This window comes from Meles meles, chromosome 20 (genome assembly GCF_922984935.1).
Source record: "Meles meles chromosome 20, mMelMel3.1 paternal haplotype, whole genome shotgun sequence".
In the NCBI taxonomy this organism is placed as follows: domain Eukaryota; kingdom Metazoa; phylum Chordata; class Mammalia; order Carnivora; family Mustelidae; genus Meles; species Meles meles.
In genome coordinates, this window is record NC_060085.1 from 33,875,708 (window position 1) to 33,900,844 (window position 25,137).

Genomic DNA, 25,137 nt, shown 5'->3' on the forward strand with positions numbered 1-25,137 from the left:
CCTCCTGCCTTTTCCTAGTTCCTAGAAAAAAATATGTCCCAGCCCAGAATATCTTATGGGCAGATTTTACCAAGTCTTCACGAAGAGTGTGGCACCCTTTCTTCTCTCTCTACTACATACTATGGATTTTCTATGGGTACATACATATTTATGAATGATTAGCAAAAGAGCTCAGTGGAATACGTTATTTATTTATTTTTATTTATTTATTTATTTATTATTTTTTTTTAATTTGACAGAGATCACAAGCGGGCAGAGAGAGAGGAGGAAGCAGGCTCTCTGCTGAGCAGAGAGCCCGATCCGGGGCTCGATCCCTGGGTGGCTCAGTGGGTTAAAGTCTCTGCCTTCGGCTCGGGTCATGATCCCAGGGTCCTGGGATCAAGTAGAATACTTTTAAATAGTGATCTATCCTTACCTTTGGACAAGACAAAAGAGAAGAGCACAAGGGTGGGATGGTCGAAGAGGACAGGGAAATTCATTGTAATGCTTTTGTTTTTAACAAATGATTTATATGTATTACTTATGTAAGAGAAAAATTATTTGACATGAAAAAATTCAGGTATTCACTGGAGACTTGTATTAAATTTTCTGTCTGGTTCACTGAAGCATGGAGGGTGGATAAGAGGGAGGCCGACTACCACCTGACAGCAGCTGATCCTAACTGAAGGCTCAACCCTTAAGAAACTATAGTCCTCGGATGCCTGGGTGGCTCAGCTGGTTGAGCATCTGCCTTCAGCTCAGGTCATGATCAAGTCCTGCAGGGGGCTCCCTGTCAGCAGGGAGCCTGTTTCTCCCTCTTGCCTGCTGCTTATGCTCTCTCTCTTTCACACAAATAAATAAAATCTTAAAATATAATAAAAATTAAAAACCAAATAAAATTTATTTTAAAAAAAGAAACCATAGTCCTTTTTTTTTTTTTTTTTCTTTTTAAGAGGCAAAAGGGAAGGGAGGGGAGGAAGAAAGGGCAGAGGGAGAGGGAGACAGAGAATCTTAAGCAGGCTCTGCATCCAGACACGGGCCTCAAGCTTAAGTCCCTGAGATCATGACCTGAGCTGAATTAAGAGTTGGGACACTTAACTCTTAACTAAATGAGCCACCCAGCCGCCCTGCAGCTATAGTCTCCTAAATGCTGGACTTAAAAGACTAAATATAAAATTAAAGCAGAAGGAACAAGTAGAAATAGCCTTGTAATTCTTAAAATGCCAACATGTTCTTAGCTCTACGTTATCATCAATTATAAGATATATCTTTGAATTAACAACTTGTCAGGAAAAGAAAACCTATCATATTAAATATGTACCTCTATGTTCAACAACACTCAAAAGTGGACACATATTTAGATTCATGTTTATACTTGTCTAAGCATCAAGAAATAATGGTGTTATATGACCACGGGAGATAACGATAAAAATGCAAAACACTCTTCAAATGATAACATTTTAAGGGGCATTGTTTAGATTCTGCAGCAAATCTGCCTGGAAAATGATGTTGAGTGACACTGACATTAGTTTATGAAGATTATTTAAGAGGGTGCCTGAGTGGCTCAGTGGGTTAAAGCCTCTGCTTCTGGCTCAGGTCATGATCCCAGGGTCTTAGGATGGAACCCTGAATTGGGCTCTCTGCTCAGCAGGGAGCCTGCTTCCTCCTCTCTCTCTGCCTGCCTCTCTCCCCACTGTGATCTCCATCTGTCAAATAAATAAATAAAATCTTTAAAAAATTATTTAAGAAATAACAAAAGGTCTTTGGTTATTACAGAAAGTATTATTGGTGAGGAAGGAAAACAAAAGTGCCTCCATATAGTTGATGCTTTTAAAATGAACCAAGGGGCCTGAATATAAGATCAACATATACCAGGAGAGGGATACTGTAGTTCCTACTATTGATGTTTCTTTGTGGCTTATGGACTATGATGTCGTCCATATGTCACAGACGAATGACAAATCACTTCTCTTCAGGTATATAAATCTCTTTGGATAGTTCCCTTATAATAACCTTTGACTTCTACCAGTAAAAAAAACCCAAAACACCAAGAAACAGACCAGCATGAGAAAGATGCTAATTCCCAGCTGAATTTCAACTTGACTTGCCTGTGACAGTGTGAGGAAGTCTCCCCTTTACGAAGAAACAATTCCACAGACAATTCTCCGGTTTTTCTTAGTCAACTGGGGAACCAAAAAGGAAATGGGGAAGAAACAGAATTTGTTTGACTGTAAATTTCCACAAGACACGGAAATACGGCACACATGGAACATTCTTACAGGGTCACTCTTCTAGCACCACTTCTCTTCAAGGTGTGAAAGATGACCATCTTCTTGGCTAGGACCCAAATGAGCTTTTCTTTCTTTCTTTTTTTTTTTTTTGTACATAAATTAACCCATTTATGATAGGCTGGCAATGTCAAACGGCGGCGCTTCTACTAGTCTTTCAACTCCTTCAGTCTTCTGATGGCCGACGTTACTGTGACGGCAGAAGTGGTGTTGTAGGTCCAGGCCCACCAGCGACGGATTTCAGGCAGGAGCCACAATGCCAGATCCCCACAGCTCGTCTTTTCATCTCAGTTTTGCCACAGAAGGAGCAAGTGTACTTGGTGTGCTGGCTTATCTCGATCTTCTTCACCATTTTCCTGAGGGAGGCACCATAACGGGTCCCGTATTTGCCCACGATTCCGACCTTCCTGGTGCATTTAGCCATGTCGTCTCAAACTAGGTCTGAGCCCCCCCAAATGAGCTTTTTTACAGATTTTCTGAGAAAATGAAAAAAAAAAAAAGGCAAACTTCCAGCAGTTACGCCTGAAAAATGGCTCATGCAATGCAAATATGCAATAATTTAGGAGTGCTAACGAGAGAAAAATGGTCTGCCGTGGTACCACCAAAGATGAAAGTTCCAGGAACTTCAAACTTTTATTGCACAAGGGGTGTTGTCAAAATTGACTCTTACTGTATGACTCAATCTCTCTACAAATGATATGCTTTTCAAGACCACAGCTCTCTGTCCTAAAAACTCTGCAGCCTACACCAAATTTCCCAGATCATCTTCTTGTCTATGACTTTGACTGGCTGCGGGACACAAATGAGGACCCCCGACAGTGCATTCACCAATACACCCTATGCATGATAGAACTTTTCACTCTGCTCCTACGCCAGCCAAACAGGCTACTGAGTAAATCTGTCACAATGAATAAACAAAGGAGGCATAAAATACAGATTTGATACTGTGATATTTGGGAACGTGATGTGAAAGGCATTGGTGCTTCCTGGGGCCAAGTACTACCATACGGAGCGCTTACCTTCGTGCAGGTACACAGACGCAGTGATGGACAGCCCCAAAACTCGCAATAAGGAAAACTTGCGGGACAACTAAACCCTTTCCTGCCTAGAGCATGCTGCCCATCCTATCTTTAGAGGAGGGCTTTCGGGATATCCCAGTTTACGAGGAGGAAAGAGCAAATAAGTCTACTCTATGCACTTACCGTTTGAATGTGACCATCCCTTGCCTTGTTAGTAAATTATAAATTGTCCAACTTGGCCTAGATGGTGGGTTAGTTATACGGCAGACGTAGCTGAATTGTAATGGTTCTAATAAATAGCAAGTATTTTGGTGGCAGAATTAGAGACCAAACTGCAGCAAAGCCCATTTTTGCCCACAGTGCAGAGATGAGGGCTAGCAAGCCCCATTGTGTAGCAGGGTGCTTACACTGAACAGAACCCTTTTTCCTCCTCTGCATCACACATTCTGCTCCCTAAATAGTTGTCATGGAAAAAGACACGGTGTGCACATCTACTCATCAGACACATGGGTCCACTTCCGCAGCTGGAGCACCTACGATGTGCAGGGCCTCCCTCGGTGCTATATACGTATCACGTCACTACCTCTTACTGCAATTCTATGGGCATGATATTAATGCTCCAATTTTACAAATCAGGAAACCTCAGGGAACTGACTTATCCCAGATCACGAAGCCAGAGAATGCAGGGGTGAGGAGTCAAACCCAGGGCTGTCCATACCCCAAGCCTGTGTTTACACACGGTGCCTCTGAGAGCTGAAGGAGTCTGCCTCTCTGGGCAGTTCCCTGGAAACCCAGGCTCTTGGACAATGCCACGAGGGCAAGTTTCAGGAACTGCCTGTGACACTGTGATTTACTCTCCATCCCCATTTGCTTGTATTTCAGAGATCTATTCAACCGCGGTAATGGGAAACACTGTAATATGGCTTGGGATGTCCAGTTCACCCCCAACGTGCAGCAGTCCAGGGTACAAATGGACATTCTACACTGGTTGTCCCAGAGCAGAACATTCTTTGCTTTTTTCTGACTTCCCCTTTCCTGCTGCAGGCCACACTACTCCCTGAAACAGCTCCCACCTCTGCCCCCAAAGCAAGCTTTTCAGGGGGACGGGTGACATCTCTGTAAACAGAAGGGCTCTGTTCAGCGTCTTCAAGGTTCTCACCAGCATTGCCATCACCACCAGCACTAACACTATAAGCAAGATCCATTCCAGCCCTCTCCACAAGACTGAGACCGTGCTAGGCTTCACAGCAACCTTGGGAGGGAGGTTTGAGACCCCTACTTTGCCAATGGGGAAACGAAGTCTCCAAGAAGCTAACTGACAAGAGAGGGAGAAGAAATGAAAGACACGGCCTCACCACTACCCAGGACAGGTAGATTTCTTCCACTGGGTCCCATGTCTACATTTTATCTTACTCTCACCTTTTCAGAAACTCTCTTCTGGTTCTCACTGTCCTAGATGCAAGGACCAAATTCTCGGGAGAATAGATATGACCTCTAGTGTTCCTTTGTAAGAGATGAGTCACTTTGGCCTACTGCGTATTACACTCATGGGCAATGTTTTTCCTTTGGTACCACAAGTGTAAAAACAAGAAAAGGATATAGGGAAAGTAAAGGAAGAAAAAATATTAGAATTTTATAACGTCTTAATATTGACTATCTTAATGGGCTATTCATATGATAATGAGAATCGATGCCCCTCCCTCCCCCCAGTTTAGGTACTAGTCACTAAGGTCTTCTTTGTGCTTGGAACTATGCTGAGTGATTAACATACACTTCCTCTTGTCATGCTCCCCACAACCTATAAAGAGGTATTACTGGCTCCATCCCTTAGACGAAGCTCAGAAAGGTCATGCAACCCATCCAAGCACAGCTAATAAGCAGCAGAGGCGGCTTTTAAAACTCAGCTCTTTCTACGAATCAGCAAGAAAAAGACAAACAGCCCTATTAAAAAGAAAAATGGGAAAAGACTCAAATAGGAACTTCACAAGAGGATATCCAAATAGACAAGGTGCATTTGAGGAGGTGCTGGGTGTCATTCTACATCAGGAAAATGCAACGAGATACTGATGCACATCCACCAGGACGACGGAAACATCAAGAAGACTAACAACTGCAAATGCTGGCCACGATGAGGAGCGATTGGAACCCTCGCACATGTGGAACGCAAATGGATACAAACACTTTGGAAACTATTTGGCAATATCTGTTGCAGCTCAACATATGCCTACATCCTGATCCAGCAATCCTGTTCCTAGGTGGGAATTGAATACATATGTCCACTTGTATGAGAACGTTCCCAGCAGTAGCTAAAAACTGGAGACAATTTAGATCAGCGGAATGGATAAATAGATCATGGTACATTCACACAATGCAAGACTACACAGCAATAAAAAAAAAAATAAATCAAAGTCTGCTACATGCAAACAATATGGATGAATCTCACAGAAGGAATGTTAGCAAAAAGAATAAGAACAGAAGAATACATGTTGTATGATTCCATTTACATGATGTTTAAGAACAGGTAAATTAATCTAGGGTGATAAGTCAGAATCAGAGTGACCTCTCAGAGGGAGAACAAGTATTCAATGGGAGGCATCAGGAGGGAACCTGGTGGAATGTGTTCCATATATATTGTTCTGGGTAATGGTTACATGGATGTGTGTGTGTGTGTGCACATGTGGATGAACATGTGTTTCTGTAAAAAATCATTGTTATGCACTTAAAATTTACATCACATTTTATGTATATGTTATGTTATGTTATGTTATGTTATGTTATGTTATGTTATGTTATGTTATGTTATTCTATTTTATTTTTTAGAGTTGGGGGAGAAGCAGAAGGAGAGGAAGAGAGAAAATCCCAAGCAGACGCCATGCCCAGCATGGAGCCTGACGCAGGGCTTGATCTCATGACCCTGAGATCATGACCTGAGATGAAATCAAGAGTTGGACCCTTAACTGACTGAGCCAGCCAGGCGCCCCTAATTTTTTTCTAAAAGGTCTCTCATAACTCAACATGCCTGTCAAAATTGTCATCCCATACTGCCAGAGTCTGGAACAAGGGGAAGAAATGGATCTGTTTGTGATGGAAGGAAAGAAAAGAAAGGGGGGGGGGGAGGAAATGGAAGGAAGGAAGGAAGGAAAGAACAGAGAGAGAAAGAGAGGTTTATGTGCTCTGCCAGGCCAGGCCCTTTCAGCACGTAATACGAATTCAGAACAAAACAGCAAGAATGACATCTACAAGTAATTTTTTTTCAAATACACAATATTCCTTGGAGACACCATACTTTTTAGTTATATCGGGCAGTTTGTTTCTCAATGTGTAAATGACCCATATCTCCAGTGACCTGAGAAAGTACAAAATCCCTCCAAAGGGCGCCAAACTGCAGTGGGTTTGCACGGAGTGCCTAACTCCCGCACGACGAAGGAGGCTGATGCCCACCTTTCCACAGGTGGCCTACAGGGTGGGGGAGTGAGGCTAGACTGGGCAGCAAACATGAAACTCAAACACAAACTTCTCTGCATGGGAAGGAAAACATGTAAGATTCCCAGCACTTGCAACAGTTCCCCAGGCAACACTGCCATACCTTAGGCTGAATTTCCCGTGGATTTATATGACGTCTCATTTTCAAGTCATAGTACACATTTAAAGAGTATTTCATCTATGGCTTAGGCAACATTTTTTTCAAAATTCCACTGACAAAGATGTGGTATTCCTCCCCTCCCAAATCACTAATTAAGGGAAGTTCAGACTACAAAACCATTCAGCAATGGAAAGAAGAAACACCAGCATCCCTCAAATCAATTAATGGTGTAAACGAACTCCTAACAATCCCATAAGATCTGCTTGTAATGATCTTATCTTATAAGATGGGAAATGAGCAAAATGTCAAACTCATTTAAGTATAACTACACTTACTTTATTTCTAGTATCACCGAATGTTGTCTCACTTTCCAATGCAAAAACACATAAGGCGATAATAAGCCTCCACTTCTAATGGGTAGGTCATGAGGGGAGAAAAGCCCCAACCGGAAATAGGGCAACCTCAGAAGAAATGGTCCAAAGAACAAAGAGTTTTCCTTCAAATGACTGAAATTGAAGACAAATACAATGAGAAGGCTGTGCCCTGGTACACTGGGGTTCTGGTTCGACCCATTTTGCTTGCTTGGGATAATCTTGCTTGCCCCTTGCCCCCTTCCACTAACAAGCAATGGAAGCTGAATCTCAAACAGGCAAGCCCTCATCCGAAGGTGTCATCCCATAGCATTCCATACTATCAAAGTTGCCAAGAAATGCAAGAGGCTAAATCATTTGACCTAAGTCAAAATCCCGACTTCTGTTCTCTTCAGATAAAGTTATGTCTGTAGCTAAAAAGATACACTAAAAGGAATGAGAGACATTTCAACTTGGGGTCTACTACCAGACGATATTGTTCTGACTGTACCTTGAGTTAATGTTTTATACCTCTTGCTATTAGCAAACAACACAATTATAGCACATTGTTTTGTGGATGTTAAAAGCACTGATTAAACGCAAACACTAAAACCATGTCCTAACTGTTCCTGGAGTGCTGGTTTGTGTTGTTGCTGTTCTTACATATTTCAGGAAACTCAACAATAGAAGTGGTCTCTCAATCCTTAAGAGGTTCTACGGAGCAAGCACTGTCAAAAGACTGCATTACCCTGGGACTGGGCCTGGGAGATTAGGATAGCTGATGTATCTCTTCTGTCCCTAATAAACAGATTCCTTTTTAAATGAGGATTAAGCTGAGAGATGTTAAGTAGAGGTCACTTGCCCACAGTGACAAAGGTAGATGTTTCTGGATTCTCCCTGGGAAAGAAGATGCTCTGTTTTTCTCTTCTTCTTCTTTGGTATTTATTTCACTTCCTCATCGCACCAATTCATTGGTCTCGAGACTGAACCTGGTGCCCATTCTTGTATGTCACATCATCTTGGGCTTACCTCAAATCAAGGGACGTACCTTGGTCTATTACTGCTGCCTTTTGTTTGTCTTCCTCACTACCCCTATAAACCTGGAAACATACCCAGTCTGCCCCTCCATGCTGACCACACTGCTGTGACCTGCTCCTCATGGCATTCAATACGTGTTGGTTGAATGGACCAAGAAGTGGAGTAAGTGGAGGTTGGTTGGTTGAGGAGATGGATCAACTCACGGATGGAAGAGAAACTGATTGGAATAATAGCAACTACTCAATAAGATCCAATTCTAATACTGTCTCTATCCTTTCATCAGCTGAATTCAGAATGAAGAGATGGTGTAACTGGATTGGATTAGGTTTCTGGCATCAAAGTATCCAAAGGATATCTTCCTCCCTGGAGTAAGGCACTGCTTCACCATATTTGCAAAGCATGCTTGAGACATGTACCTCCCAGACGAATGGCAACTTGATCTATTTTTTGGGCTCTATGTCTAGCTGAGTATCTGCTATGGGCAGGTAGCCAGCGCATAAGCCATGCGGTCAGGGTGCTATCCACCATTAAGGGCCCCACTGACATAGATTACAAACCGAACAGTGCCCCCAGAGTTGTATAATGTGGCAGCTTTGATGGCATCTAAAACTAAGTAATAATTTTACAAGGAATAATGAAAGACATTCCTTCCCACCCCACCAAGAAAAGGGAATATGCTTCATTACCAATTCTTTTTCCTCTTATTTTTTTTTAAATGTTCTATAGTGCTATAAATAATAGGCAATATAAACCACCGGTTAAGAGATAAACTTCGAGAAAAACACAGCACAGCTTTACCACATATTAGCTGTGACATCTTGAGCAAGTTATTTCACTTTGAAGAATAACCCCTAGCACATGGCAAGAGCTCAATATATGTTTATAATCATCATAATTTTATTATACTTTTGTATTGCTCTAGAATCCTATTAGCAGATATTTAGAATCCCTTTAAAATAATTTTCCGGGCACCTGGGTGGCTCAGTGGGTTAAGCCGCTGCCTTCAGCTCAGGTCATGATCTCAGGGTCCTGGGATCGAGTCCCGCATCGGGCTCTCTGCTCAGCAGCGAACCTGCTTCCTCCTCTCTCTCTCTGCCTGCCTCTCTGTCTACTTGTGATCTCTGTCAAAGAAATAAATAAAATCTTTTAAAAAAAATAATTTTCCTAGTTTATTTTCTAAATATACTTGGTATGTGTATATGGACCTACACATGTCGATGTACCCACACACAGTCTGGACAAACCAAATATGGTGGCTACTGGTGGGAGCTCTAGTACCCATCTTCACAGCCTGGGTTCCGATCTCTCTTCAGAAATGGAAGGCGAGACGCTTAAGGTTACTAAGCCTCAGCTCTTCTATCTGTAAAGGAGAATTGGGTTGCCTGGGTGGCTCACTCGGGTAAGTATCAGACTCTTGATTTTGGCTCAGGTCATGATCTCAGGGCTGTGGGATCGAGCCCCATGAAGGGGTCCATGCTGGAGCTCTCTGTAGGCGTGGAGCTTATTTCAGATTCTCTCTCTCCCTCTCCCTCTGCACCCCCCCACTCCCACCATCCCCATGGATATGGATATACACTCTCTTTCTTAAAAAAAAAATCTATAAAGGAGAATAATAACTACTTCCTTTGTCAGGTTTCCATAAAGATTAAATGAGAAACTATAATGAAAGCACAGCACATGTACTTGGTATTCCAGAAGTGTTAAATTTTTGTTTTAATATATGCACAATGTCTTCCAGGTTAGTCTCTGTATACTTTAATACACAAGGTCTAACAAAGTACTAACAGCATCTCAATTCTCAGCTAAAAACACTGACATTTACAAGGGGGAAAGAAACAAAAACATAACACTCATACATAATCAGTCCCATTTTCCCAAAACTATATTGTTTGCTTTTTAACTTTTTCTTCGGGGGGGGGGGGGGATGAGTCTATTTTTAAGATGCTTTATTTGGAAATTATTTCAATTTTTTTTTAAATTACAAGAATAAGAATAGAACAAAGAACACTGTATATCCTTTACCCAGACTCATCTATTATTAATGTTTTAACCTACTGGCTTGTCCACTGTTCTCTCTCCCTCTCTCCCCACACAGAATATATTTTTAACAGTTCTAAATACTTTGTAGCCATTCAAGATTAAGGTGCACTCACCATGGTCCTTTACCCCTAAACACATCAGAGTGTACAGCCTAAAAATAGGGATGTGTAATTGATTAACTTTAAATGCAAGAGGAAAATACGTCATTGAGCAGTTAGTAAGTCTAGTTTATTATGGTTGAAATAATACAAGTGACGTTTTCTTGTTTAAATTCAAGGTCATCACTTTGGGTAGCTCATTTCGTATGGGACTTTAGGTAAGCCCAACAGAGCATAACTGGTTAAGTATCCCTACTTGGACTTCGGCATAAAAGCATATAACCCATTACAGAAGCTGGAAAATTTATTTGCATATATTTCTATGAACACATTTGATACAAGGAGGTTTCTTTAAAAATATATTGTACTTCATTCTCTTGACTCATGATTCTTAGGAAGCTAAAATTTGATAAAACCTTCTCTTAAAATAATAAATGGTAAAAATAATGTGAAAACTTCTGTGTCCCTACATAAATGGCTGTGGAAATTGCTTTATAATTGCAACTCATCTTGATGAAAAATCTCAGCCAGAATTATAAAGCAATTAAATAAATTAACATGTCTGCCAAATAGATACATTAGTATACTACACCTAGCCAAGGACTAATCCATATGGTATTAAGAGAAGACTCTTTTTCAAATTCAATAGGTTAATTGAAAACATGGTTTTTAAGGTGATGCATCCAGAGAAATAAACCAAGAGCTTGGACTCTTGGGAGTTGTTGGAACTGGGATGAATCTGGGTTCCATCACGGTTAAACAGTGCATCCTCCAACACTCAAGTCACTAAGTTCGCCACACCTCAACGGCCACACTCATAACACAAAGATGAAACTCACCAGGGTTTGGAGAGGGTTAAAAGAGACAATACTTGAAAATCATGGAACACAGTGGCTGGAACATATAGTAAGGCTGGATTAATGACAGAGGTTATTATTAAGCAGTGAGGCTAGGCTAACACATTTTCATAAGAAGATTATCAGTTATATCCACTCTGATTAAACGTAAATCTAAATTCTTGCATTTAGAGTACAATCTTCTCTTGTAATAACCTCACAGTAGAGAACACTGGTCAAGCCATGTTTATATGAGGCTAATAACCAACACATGTAAATCAAGTCCGGTGTGAGGAGCTTTTCAGTGTGTAGCTTCTCTTTTCTTTTCTTCCTCCAATATGACTCCATCCATTCAGCAAATACACAATGGCAATTAGGGTTAACAACATATAATAAGAAATACAAAGAAAAAGAACCCAGGGGAATTAGCTGATGCTGGGACTATGCAGAGAATGTGCTGTTTCAAGCCTGCCTACTACTGGCTAAATCATTCAATTATTAATATCTTCACTAGGTTTTCGCCTAGCACCCAGTGCTGGGATGTTACTCAACAAATATTGGAAAAATCTTCTTTTTCTTTCAAGATTTTATTTTTAGGTAATTTCTGTGCCCAACGTGGAGCTTGAATTTACAACGCCAAAATCAAGAGTTGCACGCTCTACTGACTGAGCCCGCCAGGTGCCCCGGGAATATCATTTTTGAAAACTCGGCTTGTTTCCCGCAGAAAAGAACCACATAAATTATCACAATTGTTTAAAATGATCATCAAATAAGAAAGGCTCAAAGCCTAATGAGAGCCTGCGAAGAAAAAAAGGGAGAATACCAGACCGGACGAGTCCTGTTAGAAATGAGAAGGAAAGGGGTATGGAGGGAAGAAGATCGTGAGGGACAGAGGACCACGGCAGGACCTATGAAGTACCATACTTACTGTGGGGTGCTTAGGTACTTGTCATAAACACCAAAAGAGGTGTTTTTTGGTATTTGGTGAGAAAATGGAGCTTGAGAAAGCCTGGGTAACCTGCCCAGGTTACCAGAAGTGGTTAGTGATAGAGCCTGCCAACTTCTCCAGGGCACCATTTCTGAAAGCCCGTCCCCACTGAACGTTCTAGCCCCGAGGAGAAGAGACCTAACTGTCTGCATCCCGAATGACCAGGTCCTTCTCATGTACTTGCTGTTGGAAGGGCTCCCTCCTCCTGTGGCAAGGAGAAATGGGACAGATGCTACACTAGTGACTTCAGTGCTCCTTGCCGGGTCATTCTCCAGGAATGAGAAGTGGTGTTTTGTTTTGGGTCCTCCCAAACCTGTGCTGTACACCTGGCTTTAATCAGGCAGGTGCTCTCAGAGTAACAAAGAACTCATCCACCTCCTTCACAACCCCTCAATAACCCACCAGAGACGTTCGTGTCGGTGAAAATTTGCTTATAGTTATCTGACCCAGATTCTAACTCAAAATTACATCTCAACAAAAGTATCTTTTCTCATCCCATTATTTTTTTAAATTTGGCACAGCACTCTGTCTAGACTATAGCATTACTTTGTGAAACACAAATCCTATCCCAGCTAATCCTTGGTGGGATAGGACGATATATGAGCAGTGATACAGCAAGCAGAGGGTAAGTTTCCCTTGACACAATCTTGTGTTTAAAGTGTTTTCTGCTCATGGAACACTGTGTTAACCACTATAAAAAGCACAAAAACACATCAAAAGCATAAGAATCCGTCCTTACCCCTGAACCTGCTTTGTTGCCAGACATCCCATTACACAGGCTATTTCTAGCAACACCCCTTTAAAGTCGCCTGTTAAAAGATACACATAACGGAGGATGGTGAGCCCTGTGCCACAATATGAACCATTCACTTCCTCTTGGCTGCTTCAAGGACAGCCCAATAGTTAATCAATGTAGCACAAATAAGTCTTTATTTTAAGTTTTATTACACACAGTTGATTTTTTTTTTTTTTAAAGCAAGCTGTATATCCAGAGCGGGGCTTGAACTCATGATACCTCATGAACTCTCATGAAGCATGAGATCAAGAGTCATACACTCCACTGACAGAGCCAGCCAGGCACAAATAAGTTGTTTTTTGTTTTGAAGATTTATTTGTTATTTTAGAAAGGGAGACTGCATGTGAGCAGAGGAGAGGTGCAGAGGGAAAGAAAGAGAGAGAGACTCTCAAGCAGACTCCACACTGAGTGCAGACCGTGGCGTGAGGCTCAGTCTCAGGACCCTGAGATCATGACCTGAAACCAAGAGCCAGTCGCTCAACTGACTTAGCCAACCAGGCACCCCCAGAACAAATAAGCTTTGATGGAGAAGGAAGGAAAGGTCAGGGATAGGCAGTAAAGGGGGGTAGTCAGTGAGTGGGAGGAGTCCCCAGATTGCAGACCAGCTGGGGACACATGGGAAAATATGGTACCAATGAATAAAGGGCATGGGGAGGGAAAGAGTTGACAACTGATGGAGAAGGGAGGAGGGCAGATACTGATTGTATTCTAGACAGCAAAGGTTTGCAAATGAATAGAAAAGAGGCAGGATTCACCAGCCCAATGGGCTCAAGATCAGATCCAGAACATTCTCTCTGTCCTCCATGAGGCCAGCGTGAGAGTCAACACACAGGCAAGCATCACGCAGGGCACCTCGTACACATCAGGAGTCCACACACCCAAGAGCTACTATGGGTGTTACTAGCCATGTTCCTGCAAGAGACCAGGCTTTGTAAAGGACGAAACAAGGGCAATAACCACAGTGAGAGAGTTTCCCATGACTCTTATCTGATTAGTCCTGGGGAGACTTCCAGAACTGTCCACTTCATGAATTATGACCTGAAGCTTGCCACTTGTGTCAAACACAACCTGAACACAGAGACGCACATCCCAGGAGAGAAAGAATTTTCCAACATTCAGATCTTTGTCCTGGCCCCTTGCTGATAATCTGGTCTAGTTTCTATCATCAGCTTCAGTAGCAGAATGGTTCGATTCCAGGCATGCGGTCCTGGAGACGCCTGTGCTTAAGCGACACTCATAGGTTCAAACAATTCCAAAGGTAATTTGTGTCCACGATGTCGCAGCCACATTCAAGATAACAACGGTGCCAACGGTTAGCAGATGCTAAGGTGCCTGTTGGAATATGGCCCTTCTACAAAGGAAGACCACGGTCACCTATGTATACCACATCACATTTAAAGTGTCCTGTAGATCAAACAGTTTTAATCCCTTTGTAAACTCCTTTAAGTCACTGATCAATGCCTCTTACACAAGATACAGTGGTCTCAGTATCAATGAGAGCCTTGATCAACAAAGCCTTAAGGTACAGGCGTGCCTTGGTGGTTTAGTTGGTCAAGCATCCAGCTCTTGGTTCCGGTTCAGGTTATCACCTCAGGGTCCTGGGATCAAGCCCAGCTTCAGGCTCTGTGCTCAGCAGGGGATCTGCTTGAGATTCTTTCTCCCTGTCCCTTTTCCCCTCCCCCTGAAATCACTCACTCTCTTTCTCAAAAAAAAAAAAATAAATAAAATAAAATCTTTAAAACATACACAAACTATTAAGATACAGAACAAAAATGAGGTTTCCTTTCCTTTTTCAGATGACCTTTGCTTGAAAAGAAAGACAAGCTCCTTACTGCTGCCCCCAGAAAAGGAAGCCAGACTGGGAGGGGTGGTGTTCTGCTTTCCAGAGGGCCAGAGCTACTGGAGGAGGAGTATCTGGTCCTCACAGGGGCAGTACAGTCAACGACAAGCCCCGTCAGGCAACACATTGATCTTCACGGGAAAAGCAGCCATTTCAAAGCAAGAATCTCAGATGTTGCCACATCAGCCAGGACAAGAAGTCATAAAGCAGAAGGCTATCAATGCAGGAGGCACCCTGTTATCTAGACTAATTAAGAGGCGCTGAGAATGGGCACTCTAGCTCCGAGCGTACAAGAACCTCGACTCTTTCCTCTGGGTCTGGATTACCAGCCAAGTAATCAGCGCAGTCCTTATCAGCCATCTCAGGGCTCAAGCCTCTGAGCTGCCTTTTATTCTGAAAGCTTTATGGCAAAGGCAGCTCTGCTGTTTCTCCGAACTGTAAGGAACAGAAAGAAAAAAATAAAACAAGAAAAACAAAGAGCAACTTCATCCATTTCTTCATTTGTTGATTCAGTCAACAAATATTCATTCTACAGCCTAGGCACGAAGCTACGAAGCTACGTGTGGCTGGTCACTGAGGAAGACTCAGTCCCTGACATCAGAGCAGTCAGATTCTAATAGGACAGACAGACACCCAGCAGGCACCGCAAGCAAGCATGGGTGCTGGAAAGGGGTCACAGTCGGAAGCTCCAGCAGCAGTGAAAAGGGTAATGGGCCCAATCTGTGAAAGAAGTGGTATCCAAGTTTAAAAGAAGGCTGCGTGAGGCACCTGGGTGGTTCAGTTGGTTAAGCGCCTGCCTTTGGCTCAAGTCATGATCCCGGGGTCCTGGGATCAAGCCCTGTGTTGGGTTGTCTGCTCCGCAGGGAGCCTGCTTCTCTCTCTCTCTCTCTCTCTGTGTCAAATAAATAAAATCTTTAAAAAAAAAAATAAAAGAAGGCTGCATGCTGGTCAGATGGCAAGGTGGGGACAAAGAAGGAAATAGTAGGCACCCACGCACAAGAAGGCACCAGGTGTGTTCGGTGTGATGGATAACGTTTGCAGGACTGAAACGTCCAGGTCAGGGGGCTGTCCATGGAGGGGAATTTGAGGGGCGGGAGACAAGACTATCTTCCAGAAGGCTCTAAGGAATGAGAGAACTGAGCAACACAGATGACATTTACCTGAATTTCAAATCCATTTATTTAAAAAAGGTGTATTAAGAAGAGATTCAGTGAACAATAAGATAAACCGAGCCATCCCCAGAGAATCCTATAATGATGCATTAAAAGCTGAATCACCACTTACAGAACTATGAAAATTCCATTGCACCTATCAGTGAATTACTCGAACCTCAGAGAGAAGATACTTATTTTTAAGGTATGGTGCCATAAGACCCAATGATTTCACATAGTTAAAACTATAAAATTCAGCAATGAGAAACTTTTTTCCTGCGTCTTCCCCTCTCGATGGTCCCTGTTATACGGCCCTACTTGAACCACTTTCACTGAGCTGGCCTGGGAGTCAGAACTGGTTGAACCCTGACCGAGCTACTTGTTAACCTAAGTGACCCGCGGCAGGTTATTAACCTCTCTGGGCCTCTGTTTCCTCTGACAGACCCATCTCTTACGGACGCTGTTGACATCTGGTGAGACAATGCTTGAAGTGGGTGCTTCCATTTCCATTTTATTAAAGAGTAAACGAGACTCAGAGAGGTCACATGACGTGTGGCAGACCACACAGTGAGAGAAAAGCCCTCAGACTTCACACCAGGGCCTCTGACGCACCCCGCAATCCAGTCCTCTTTTCTGTCATAATTCTGGTTTGGGTTTTTTAATTCTGGGGCGAGGGGTGGTGGTGGTGGTGATTTTCAATGGTAAATGTAATTAAATTTCAACTACGATGACCTTTTCCTGACTGTGGAAAATAATAAAAGTTTTTGAATAAAGACAAAATAAAGGGGGTGTGCAGCAAAATAAGAACCGTAGCAAAAATAGCAGTGGATGAACGCTTTAAATGGGTGGGTTGTATGGTGTGTGAATCGTATCTCAATAAAGCTGTTAAAAATAAGGAAAATTAAAATAGCCCTGGGTGAGACGTGAGTAATGTGGCATTTAGGAGTGGTAGGATTTTCAGGAAGTCACATTTGCGGCTCCATTTCCTTACCTGTAAAATAGGGACGCTATTACGTCCACTGTCTTTACACCAAGGAATTAGGATAAAATGGGACCTTAAACGGTAAAAATCCATTGTGGTGCTATGATGACACTAGAAAGAACTTGAGAACAGAGGGCCTTTATTTATTAATTTCTACTGACAAGTGAACCTCCTAAAATGTATAAGAAAAGAAGTCTACCCAGGGGCGCCTGAGTGGCTCAGCCGAATAAGGGTCTGCCTTAGACTTGGGTCATGATCCCAGGGTCCTGGGATCGAGCCGAGTCTGGCTCCTTGCTCAGTAGGGAGCCCGCTTCTCCCTCTGCCTCTGCCTGCCTCTCTCTATCCCTCTCTGTTAAATAAATAAATAAATAAAATATTTAAAAGAAAAGAAAAGATGTCTACCCCAACTTCGCAAGCACCTGTTCATGAGGTCATCCCTTCTCAAAATACCGAAAGTCACTAAAATATCAGCAGCAGGAAGTTCTGGAAAACGGAGGTCACAGGAGCTTGTTTCCCTGGAGCACCGTTACAATGTAATCAGGAGGGATATAATCTCCCAGGGAACAGCTTCCTAATCTGTTGGCACAACAGGTTGGCAGAGAGCTCTGCAGTTACCAATCACGTGGACCAAAGAATCAAAATAAACACAAATGTGGCTTGAGGTCTCCAAGCCTATAACAGAATCCCAAGTCACCCCTGGTCTACTCATGTTCAAAGGTACACAGGCTGCGCCAGACCCAGAAACAGCCCTCATCTGAATTTCCTTCCCATTTTATGAAGGAAATGTATAATGAAATGTTACTTGTTTTCTCCTTCAGTAGAAAGACCATTTTTACCTTCCCAATTCCTAACGTGTGCATTTCACAGAAATGAAACATTAATACCAGGGGTTTTATACACGCAAAGACAAAACACGATTTTCCACTGTGTTTAAAAGGCTGAGGTCATTTTTGCCCCAATTCCTATATAGCGGTAAGCTTAAAATCAAGCCATTTAGCTCACAGTCAGGTCCTATAAATCGGTGGAAAAAAATAAATGGGAAAGCATGCCAAAACGTAACCATAGTAACACCACAGATGCGTCAAGAAATGGTGTGCTCATTTGCTTCATTCCCCATTTCTTAAATTGGAATCTAAGTGGGGGAAAAATTACACAGAGAACACTCATGATTCTGCAAGTACCAAATTCTGCAAAACTATATTCAACCTGTCGTCCCAGAACAACTGAGCAGCTCTGGTACAGCTACGGAAGCAGCCCGAGGTGGTAAGAACCCAGAAGACCCAGATCCGACACTTATCAGTGATTTGATCTCCCCATGGCTCTGTTTCCTCATCTGCACACTCGGTGTTAGAAGTCCCAACCTCAAAGAGTCACTCCAGGGGTAAAACTGATCAGTAGATCAGAGTCAGGACAATGCTGGTCTCGGGAGACCACCAGTCTTAGTCACCGTCAGCCTTGTTTTGTATTGGCTTACCATCATGCCTTGGTTTCTTGAGCCATAAAAAGAATCGTAATCCCTTCACAACCCGTGCGATTAACGTTAGGAATTACTATTAATCCAAGTGTAAAGGATTATTAGTAGGATGTAAGTTTACAGCACTCAATTCCCATGCTGAAAGACCAAAAGAACTGAGGCCCAGAGATTCACATTAATGCATAATCACCACATTTTCTCTCTCAAAGGTAGTTCTGCCATTCAGCAGAAAGAGACAACCCTGGGGCACTGACCCAAGTTCCTTACTCAACCTTCTTTCCTACTGGAGCCTTGGTTTTATTAATAAGTAAAATGAAGAGCAGGGGGCTGTTCTAGAACCTGATCTTTAAAGGCCTAAGTCCCAGCAGATCTATGACAGCTTACATTAAGTTCTGCTTATCGTTTTGCAGTAGGATCTGTAAACATTAGGACTCCAGCATACCCTTGCAAAATACTATTTTAAAAAAAGAGAAGAAAGAAAGAAAACCACTATAGCAAACAAATCACAGCAATAAGCAGGGTACTTTCAACGTCAAATGATTCCTACTATTTTCGCTGGTTAAAAAATGTTATTGCTCAAAAAATTAAATTTCAAGCTTTGAAGGACTGGGTAATGAAGAAAAGAAAAATTCTAAGTACTAAAATCAAAATCATTCCTTCTTCTTAATTTTAAATAAAATGAAATCATTGTAAGTCTCCCCAGGACTCCTACCTTTTAATTAAGTATGTATGGCAATACTTTATTACAACTTCTGCCCCATAGACTGACTTCCCTTCCTTCCTTTCTTTCCTTCCTTCCCTCAACACAAAAACCTTGCTTTCATAGTCCCTATGTTCCAAGTCCTACCTTCTCAGATTTAGCCTGATCTAACGGGTTCGTGGGATTTGAGCTTTTAATTGGTGGAAACCATTTCTTCAAAGAAGATTGTGCATGAAATCCAGGTCTATGAATCGGGTCACGTTGGGGAAGAAGAAAGACTCCACTGAGGCCATGAGGAAGTAACTCACTGATCTCTGCAGAGGTCAGTGTGAAAGCCTCTGGCCTGGTCTACCCCCATGAGTAACAGTGATGGTTAACATTAATGGAGGCTTACGCCACACCCATACTGTGCAAAATGTGCTTACATGCCTCATCCCATGGGCGCCTCCTAACAGTCCTATTGAGTAAGTCAGATGTCCTTTCCACCGATATAAAAACTGGCCCTGATAAAGGACAACTAATGTACCTGGCATCATAAGCAAGTACAGGGCAGAGCCAGAACTTGAAAGCCAAGTAATTTCACCTTGCGCTACGCAACCTGTCCCACAGTCACTTACAATTTCCTGGACTTAGGAGGTCGCTACGTGAGCAAACCGACCAACCAGTGTTCCAGAAGCAGCTGGAGAGTTCTTCTGGCTCCAAAAACTTTCCACACACCCACCCAGCAGTCAGTTGCCCTAAACCGGCTACTTACAAGGCACAGCATGGCGATAAAGGTTATCCCTTATGGTCTGCTGGAGCTCATGATCAGGAGACCCTTTCTGGAACCGTTGATTGAGGAAATGTCGCAGGTCCTTGTTCAGCTTTCCTCCTGTAGGCAATATATAAAATAGACAGAACACATCAACAATTGGGCTTCCTAGGGACTGAGCAGCTGGAGAGCTTTGTGTGGGAATGCCACCTCAAGCCATTCTAGCCAGCCAACCTCAGTCATTAGGAGGACTGACTTCAGATTTTCTTCTGCAGGCGAAAAAGCAGGAATGTAATAAAGATAAAACAGCATTAAAATAGCATTAATTTGGGGGTCCCACTTCACATAATACTAGAAGGCTCCAATAACAAAGAATTTAAACGAGGCAATTACAGTTAAAATATGTGCCATAGACGCTTGCAAACGCTACTGAAGAGAGAGTAAATGGCTGAAACCTTAAAAAGAACAATGCAGCAAGAGCTGACAAATTATACTGTGTTCTTTGACCAGGGATCCAATAGGTAGAAATGTACCCTATGAATATACTTGCAAAAGTCTGCAACATCTCCAGAATTGTTTATTGCAGCATTTTTAAAACAGCAAATAAATAAAGAGAAAAACAAAAACCTGAGAAAATCCACGAGGGAGCAACTAAGTAAAGCATAGTTCATTCATACAGTAACTACTCCAGGAAAGTTAGATCTGCATGTGTTGGTGTCAAAGGAAAATATGCAAAGTAGTGCATATGGCCTGATTTCTCTTTTGTAAAAGGGAATAAAGAAAGGAGAGGCCCTGTTTGCTATAAGAAATCATCACAAAGTTTTAACAACAGTTTCCTTTGGGCAGAAGGACATGCACTTGGAAATAAGGGAGAAGATGCCACTCTTCATCCTACAGACAGATATAGATATATCTTATAGATCTTACAATCCTGTGTTGGTTTCCAAACACTAGATACAGACTCTCTTTATTACCATTGTATAAATAATAGTTACTTAGGTGGGTCTGTGCATTTCTTTGTAATTCTCTACATTAACAAAACAAAACAATAGCTAAAAATACTATGGTTACCATACTGCCTCTTTATTACTGTTGTAAAGTAATAGTTACCTAGGTGGGTCTGTACATTTCTTGGTAATTCTCTACATTAACAAAACAAAACAATAGCTAAAAATATTATTGTTACAAAAATATGTCACAGAAAGGAGACGGTAACGAAAGGTTCTTTTTAAATTACAGACACAAATTATAGTCTACAGGATCAACACAGAGCTTATAGATCAACTTAGCTATTTATATATTTATTCTTAAAGGAGAAAGAAGGTTCAGTGACAGCTAAAAATAACAAGGCTAAAACGGTTCTTCCATTTTTAGACAAGATAAAAATTAGGTAAGAGCATTTCTAGCCTTAGAGAAACAATGTAGCAATGCAGTATTTATGTGAGCCACAAAATCCATGTCTTCAGATGAAAACTTCCCCATGGCCAGAAAGAATAAATCATGAGAATGACAGTTATGGTTAAGACGGTGAAACTACTGATTTTTATCTTAGCTCATGTTTAAAACAAGATTCCCTATTACAGATGATCATTTTAGAATAGACTAACAAAACCCAATTTGAACTATTTTATTTCAGATGTATTATACCTAAGGTTTCAAGTGGTCCAAGGGAAAAAAGATATATTTGAGTCAATCTTAGTTCATTTAATAAATGTTCATTATACACCAAATATTTGTTGAATAAAAAAGACAAACATTTACCTATCCACTCACCCCCCCCAAAGGGGCACAAGATTTGAATAATTTACAAAAGAATATTTATGACTGACCTTTAACCACATGAAAAGATAATCAATATCATTTATTATCAGAGAAAGGCAAATGAAAGCCACAGTGAGATCCCACTCCCTACCTACTAGAATGGCAAAAATTTCAAAGACTGACAGTATCAAGTGTTAGCAAGATTGTAGAACAAAATGAACTCTTACACACTGTCCCTGGGCTATTAAATGGTTCATTCTCTCGGTACAGAATTTGGCAGTATCTTATAAAGCTAAGCCTTCACTAACCAAATGACTCAGCATTTTTACTCTTATTTATGCAAGAGAAATGAAAATAAGTGTACACGTGTGCACATGCACACACACACAAACTTGTAGATGAATCTTCACATCAACTTTATTCACTATATAATAGTTCAAAGTTGGGGATAACCCAAATATGTAGCAACAGATAAATGGGTAAGCAAACTACTGTGTTCGAACAGGATGCTACATAACAATTAACAGAACAAACTGCTAACACATACAGTATTATTCATGCATCTAAAACACATAATGCTAATCGAAGGAAGCTAGACACAAAAGGCAACATTCTGTATGATTCCGTTTATATATAAAGTTGTAGAATAATCTAAACTATAGTGGCAAAAAGCAGTTCCGGGGTTACCTGGGGCGGAAGATAGGCAGAGACTGACTGCAAAGGTGCAGAAGGGAATAAAACCTATGGAACGTACCAATGTCAATGTTCTGGCTTTGCAATTGTGCTATACTCATGTAATGGGTTATCACTGAGGGGAAAGCGGATGAAGGGTGCAGCGGGTTTCTGTACTATTTTTTACACCTTCCTGAGGGTCTAGAATGATTTCAGATAAAACGTTTCTTAAAAAGGGGAGCACAAGGGAAGTTTTTTTTTTTTAATTTTTTTAAGGATTTTATTTATTTATTTGACAGAGATCACAAAGTAGGCAGAGAAACAGGCAGAGAGAGAGGAGGAAGCAGGCTCCCTGCTGAGCAGAGAGCCTGATGCACGGATCGATCCCAGGACCCTGGGATCATGACCTGAGCTGAAGGCGGAGGCTTAACCCACTGAGCCACCCAAGGGCCTACAAGGGAAGTTTTTAAAGTGGATGCCATTATAGAAAATCTTAATTGTAACAGGATAATACGGGTTTATACATTTATCAAGATGTATGGAACTGTGTGTGTATGCAATATATAGTATGTATATTATACTTATAAAATTGATTTCAAAGGTTTAAGAATAGATACATAATTACTGAATGACTATGTGTAGGCACTGTTCTAAATGCTCAATTCTCAATTTCCCATTGGAGAGATGAACAGAAACAGAGTAAATCTTGGGAGTTAACACGAAGGCTTGGGTGTAAAGCCTGGCTCCGCTATTTGTTAGCTGGTGAACCCAAGCACATTACTTAATCCCTGAACCTTATCTGCAAAAAGAGAGCACTGAAAAACCTGTAGTTTGCTATAAAATTGTCAGGAGGATTAAATGAGGTTCCAACCATGCCTGGCAGAGAGAAAGCACTCAGGGAAAGATGGAAATTGTCATGACAATGTAGAGGGGACAACTGTTGAGGTGAGGGGGAAAAGAGCTGAGGTTAGTTCAAAGATGGGCTGTTTCTCTTTTTTAAATGCACATAAACATAAAACCTTTTCTATTACTTAGAAATAGCTATAAATAAAATATGGGCATACGGAAATTTGGATTAAAGGATATTTCTAGAGTTTCTGGAAGGGAATAAAATTCTACTTGTGGGGGAGCTGGGTGGCACAATCAGTTAAGTGTCTGCCTTCGGCTCAGGACATGATCCTGGGGTCCCTGGGATGGAGCCCCGACTCTGGTTCCCTGCTCAGCAGGGAGTCTGCTTCTCCCACTCCCTCTCCTCCTCCCCCTGCTCATGCTCTCTTGCTCACTCACTCTCCCAAATAAATAAATAAATAGATGAAATCTTAAAAAACAAACAAACAAACCCTCTATGAGTACTAAAATTGTCTGGACATATATAAATTGGTTAGCATTTAGTGCATACTTAATATATTTTTGGTACTCTGCTGGAGTTGAAATGAAACTGATGGTAAGTCACTAATATTTAATAGTCACACCTGTCAGCTTTATCTCTAGGTATAAGGTACCCTGGAATTCGACCAAAAAGATAACAATGTTTACCAGCAAAATCTTCATTGTGTAGGACCTAGAATGTATATTCCCCTGAGGAGACCACAGTTGTAGACATTAGAAAGACACTGAGTCATGAGTAGAAAAGATGGCACAGGATGAGTCTAAAGAAAATCCCAAATAAGATTCAGGATACAGTATCTCTTTTTCCTATATAGAACCCAGGTTTATACATTCTTTTTTTTTTTTTTTTAAGATTTTATTTATTCAGGGGTGCCTGGGTGGCTCAGTGGGTTAAAGCCTCTGCCTTCGGCTCAGGTCATGGTCCCAGGGTCCTGGGATCGAGCCCCACATTGGGCTCTCTGCTCGGCAGGGATCCTGTTTCCTCCTCTCTCTCTGCCTGCCTCTCTGCCTACTTGTGATCTCTCTCTCTGTCAAATAAATAAATAAATAAAAATCTTTTTAAAAAAAAGATTTTATTTATTCATTTGATAGAGAGAGAGAGAGCGCGAGCGCAAGCAAGCACAAGCAGGGGGAGGGAGAGGGAGAAGCAGGCTTCCTGCTGAGCAAGGAGCCAGACTCAGAACTCTATCCCAGGACTCTGGGATCATGACCTGATCCCAAATGCAGATTGCTTAACTACCCGAGCCACCCAGGCATCCCAGGTTTACACATTCTTTTTTTTTTCTTTTTTTAAGATTTTATTTATTTATTTGACAGACAGAGATCACAAGTAGGCAGAGAGGCCGGCAGAGAGAGAGAGGGAGAAGCAAGCTTCCTGCCGAGCAGAGAGCCCGATGTGGGGCTCGATCCCAGGACCCTGGGATCATGACCTGAGCCGAAGGCAGAGGCTTTAACCCACTGAGCCACCCAGGCGCCCCCCAGGTTTACACATTCTTGTGGATCACAAGCAGGTACCCAACAACATAAACCAAGGGCTTATAGATTTGAAGGCATTCTTAAGATACAGACACTCTTGGTTTACACTTGAACTTTACGGTGAAACTAGTCAAGCTAGCTAAAGTTTATGATCACCGAACTAAAACTCCTTTCTATTGCAGACGTGCAAAAGGGCAGGGTTAACGATGCTGATGGTTAACATTTACTCTGTGTTCCGTGACATTTGTAAGTGAAAAGCCTCAACCTTCCTATTACATTAAGAATACTGTACTTTTGGCATCTAATCTCAAATTAATTGCCAATTATTTAGGGGATATGTCTATAAATCTTCTCCTAATTGTCAAGGCAGTGAGCCAATGAAATAATAAACTGCTAGAGAGAGAGGGAGTTTGTTGTAGCATCTTCG

At 41.8% G+C, this 25,137-nt stretch overlaps 1 protein-coding gene and 1 pseudogene across 14 annotated transcripts in view; both read right to left on the reverse strand.

Moving 5' to 3' along the window:
• The window catches only part of MAGI1 (membrane associated guanylate kinase, WW and PDZ domain containing 1), a 633,893-nt gene that overhangs the window by 233,468 nt on the left and 375,288 nt on the right, over nt 1-25,137 (reverse strand). For all 14 annotated transcript variants that reach the window (XM_045990411.1, XM_045990404.1, XM_045990403.1 and 11 more), the window contains exon 2: nt 19,917-20,033. In XM_045990411.1, the coding sequence (XP_045846367.1) occupies nt 19,917-20,033 (117 nt within the window). The remainder of the gene's footprint in view (nt 1-19,916; nt 20,034-25,137) is intronic.
• On the reverse strand, nt 2,417-2,697 carry LOC123932358 (annotated as a pseudogene).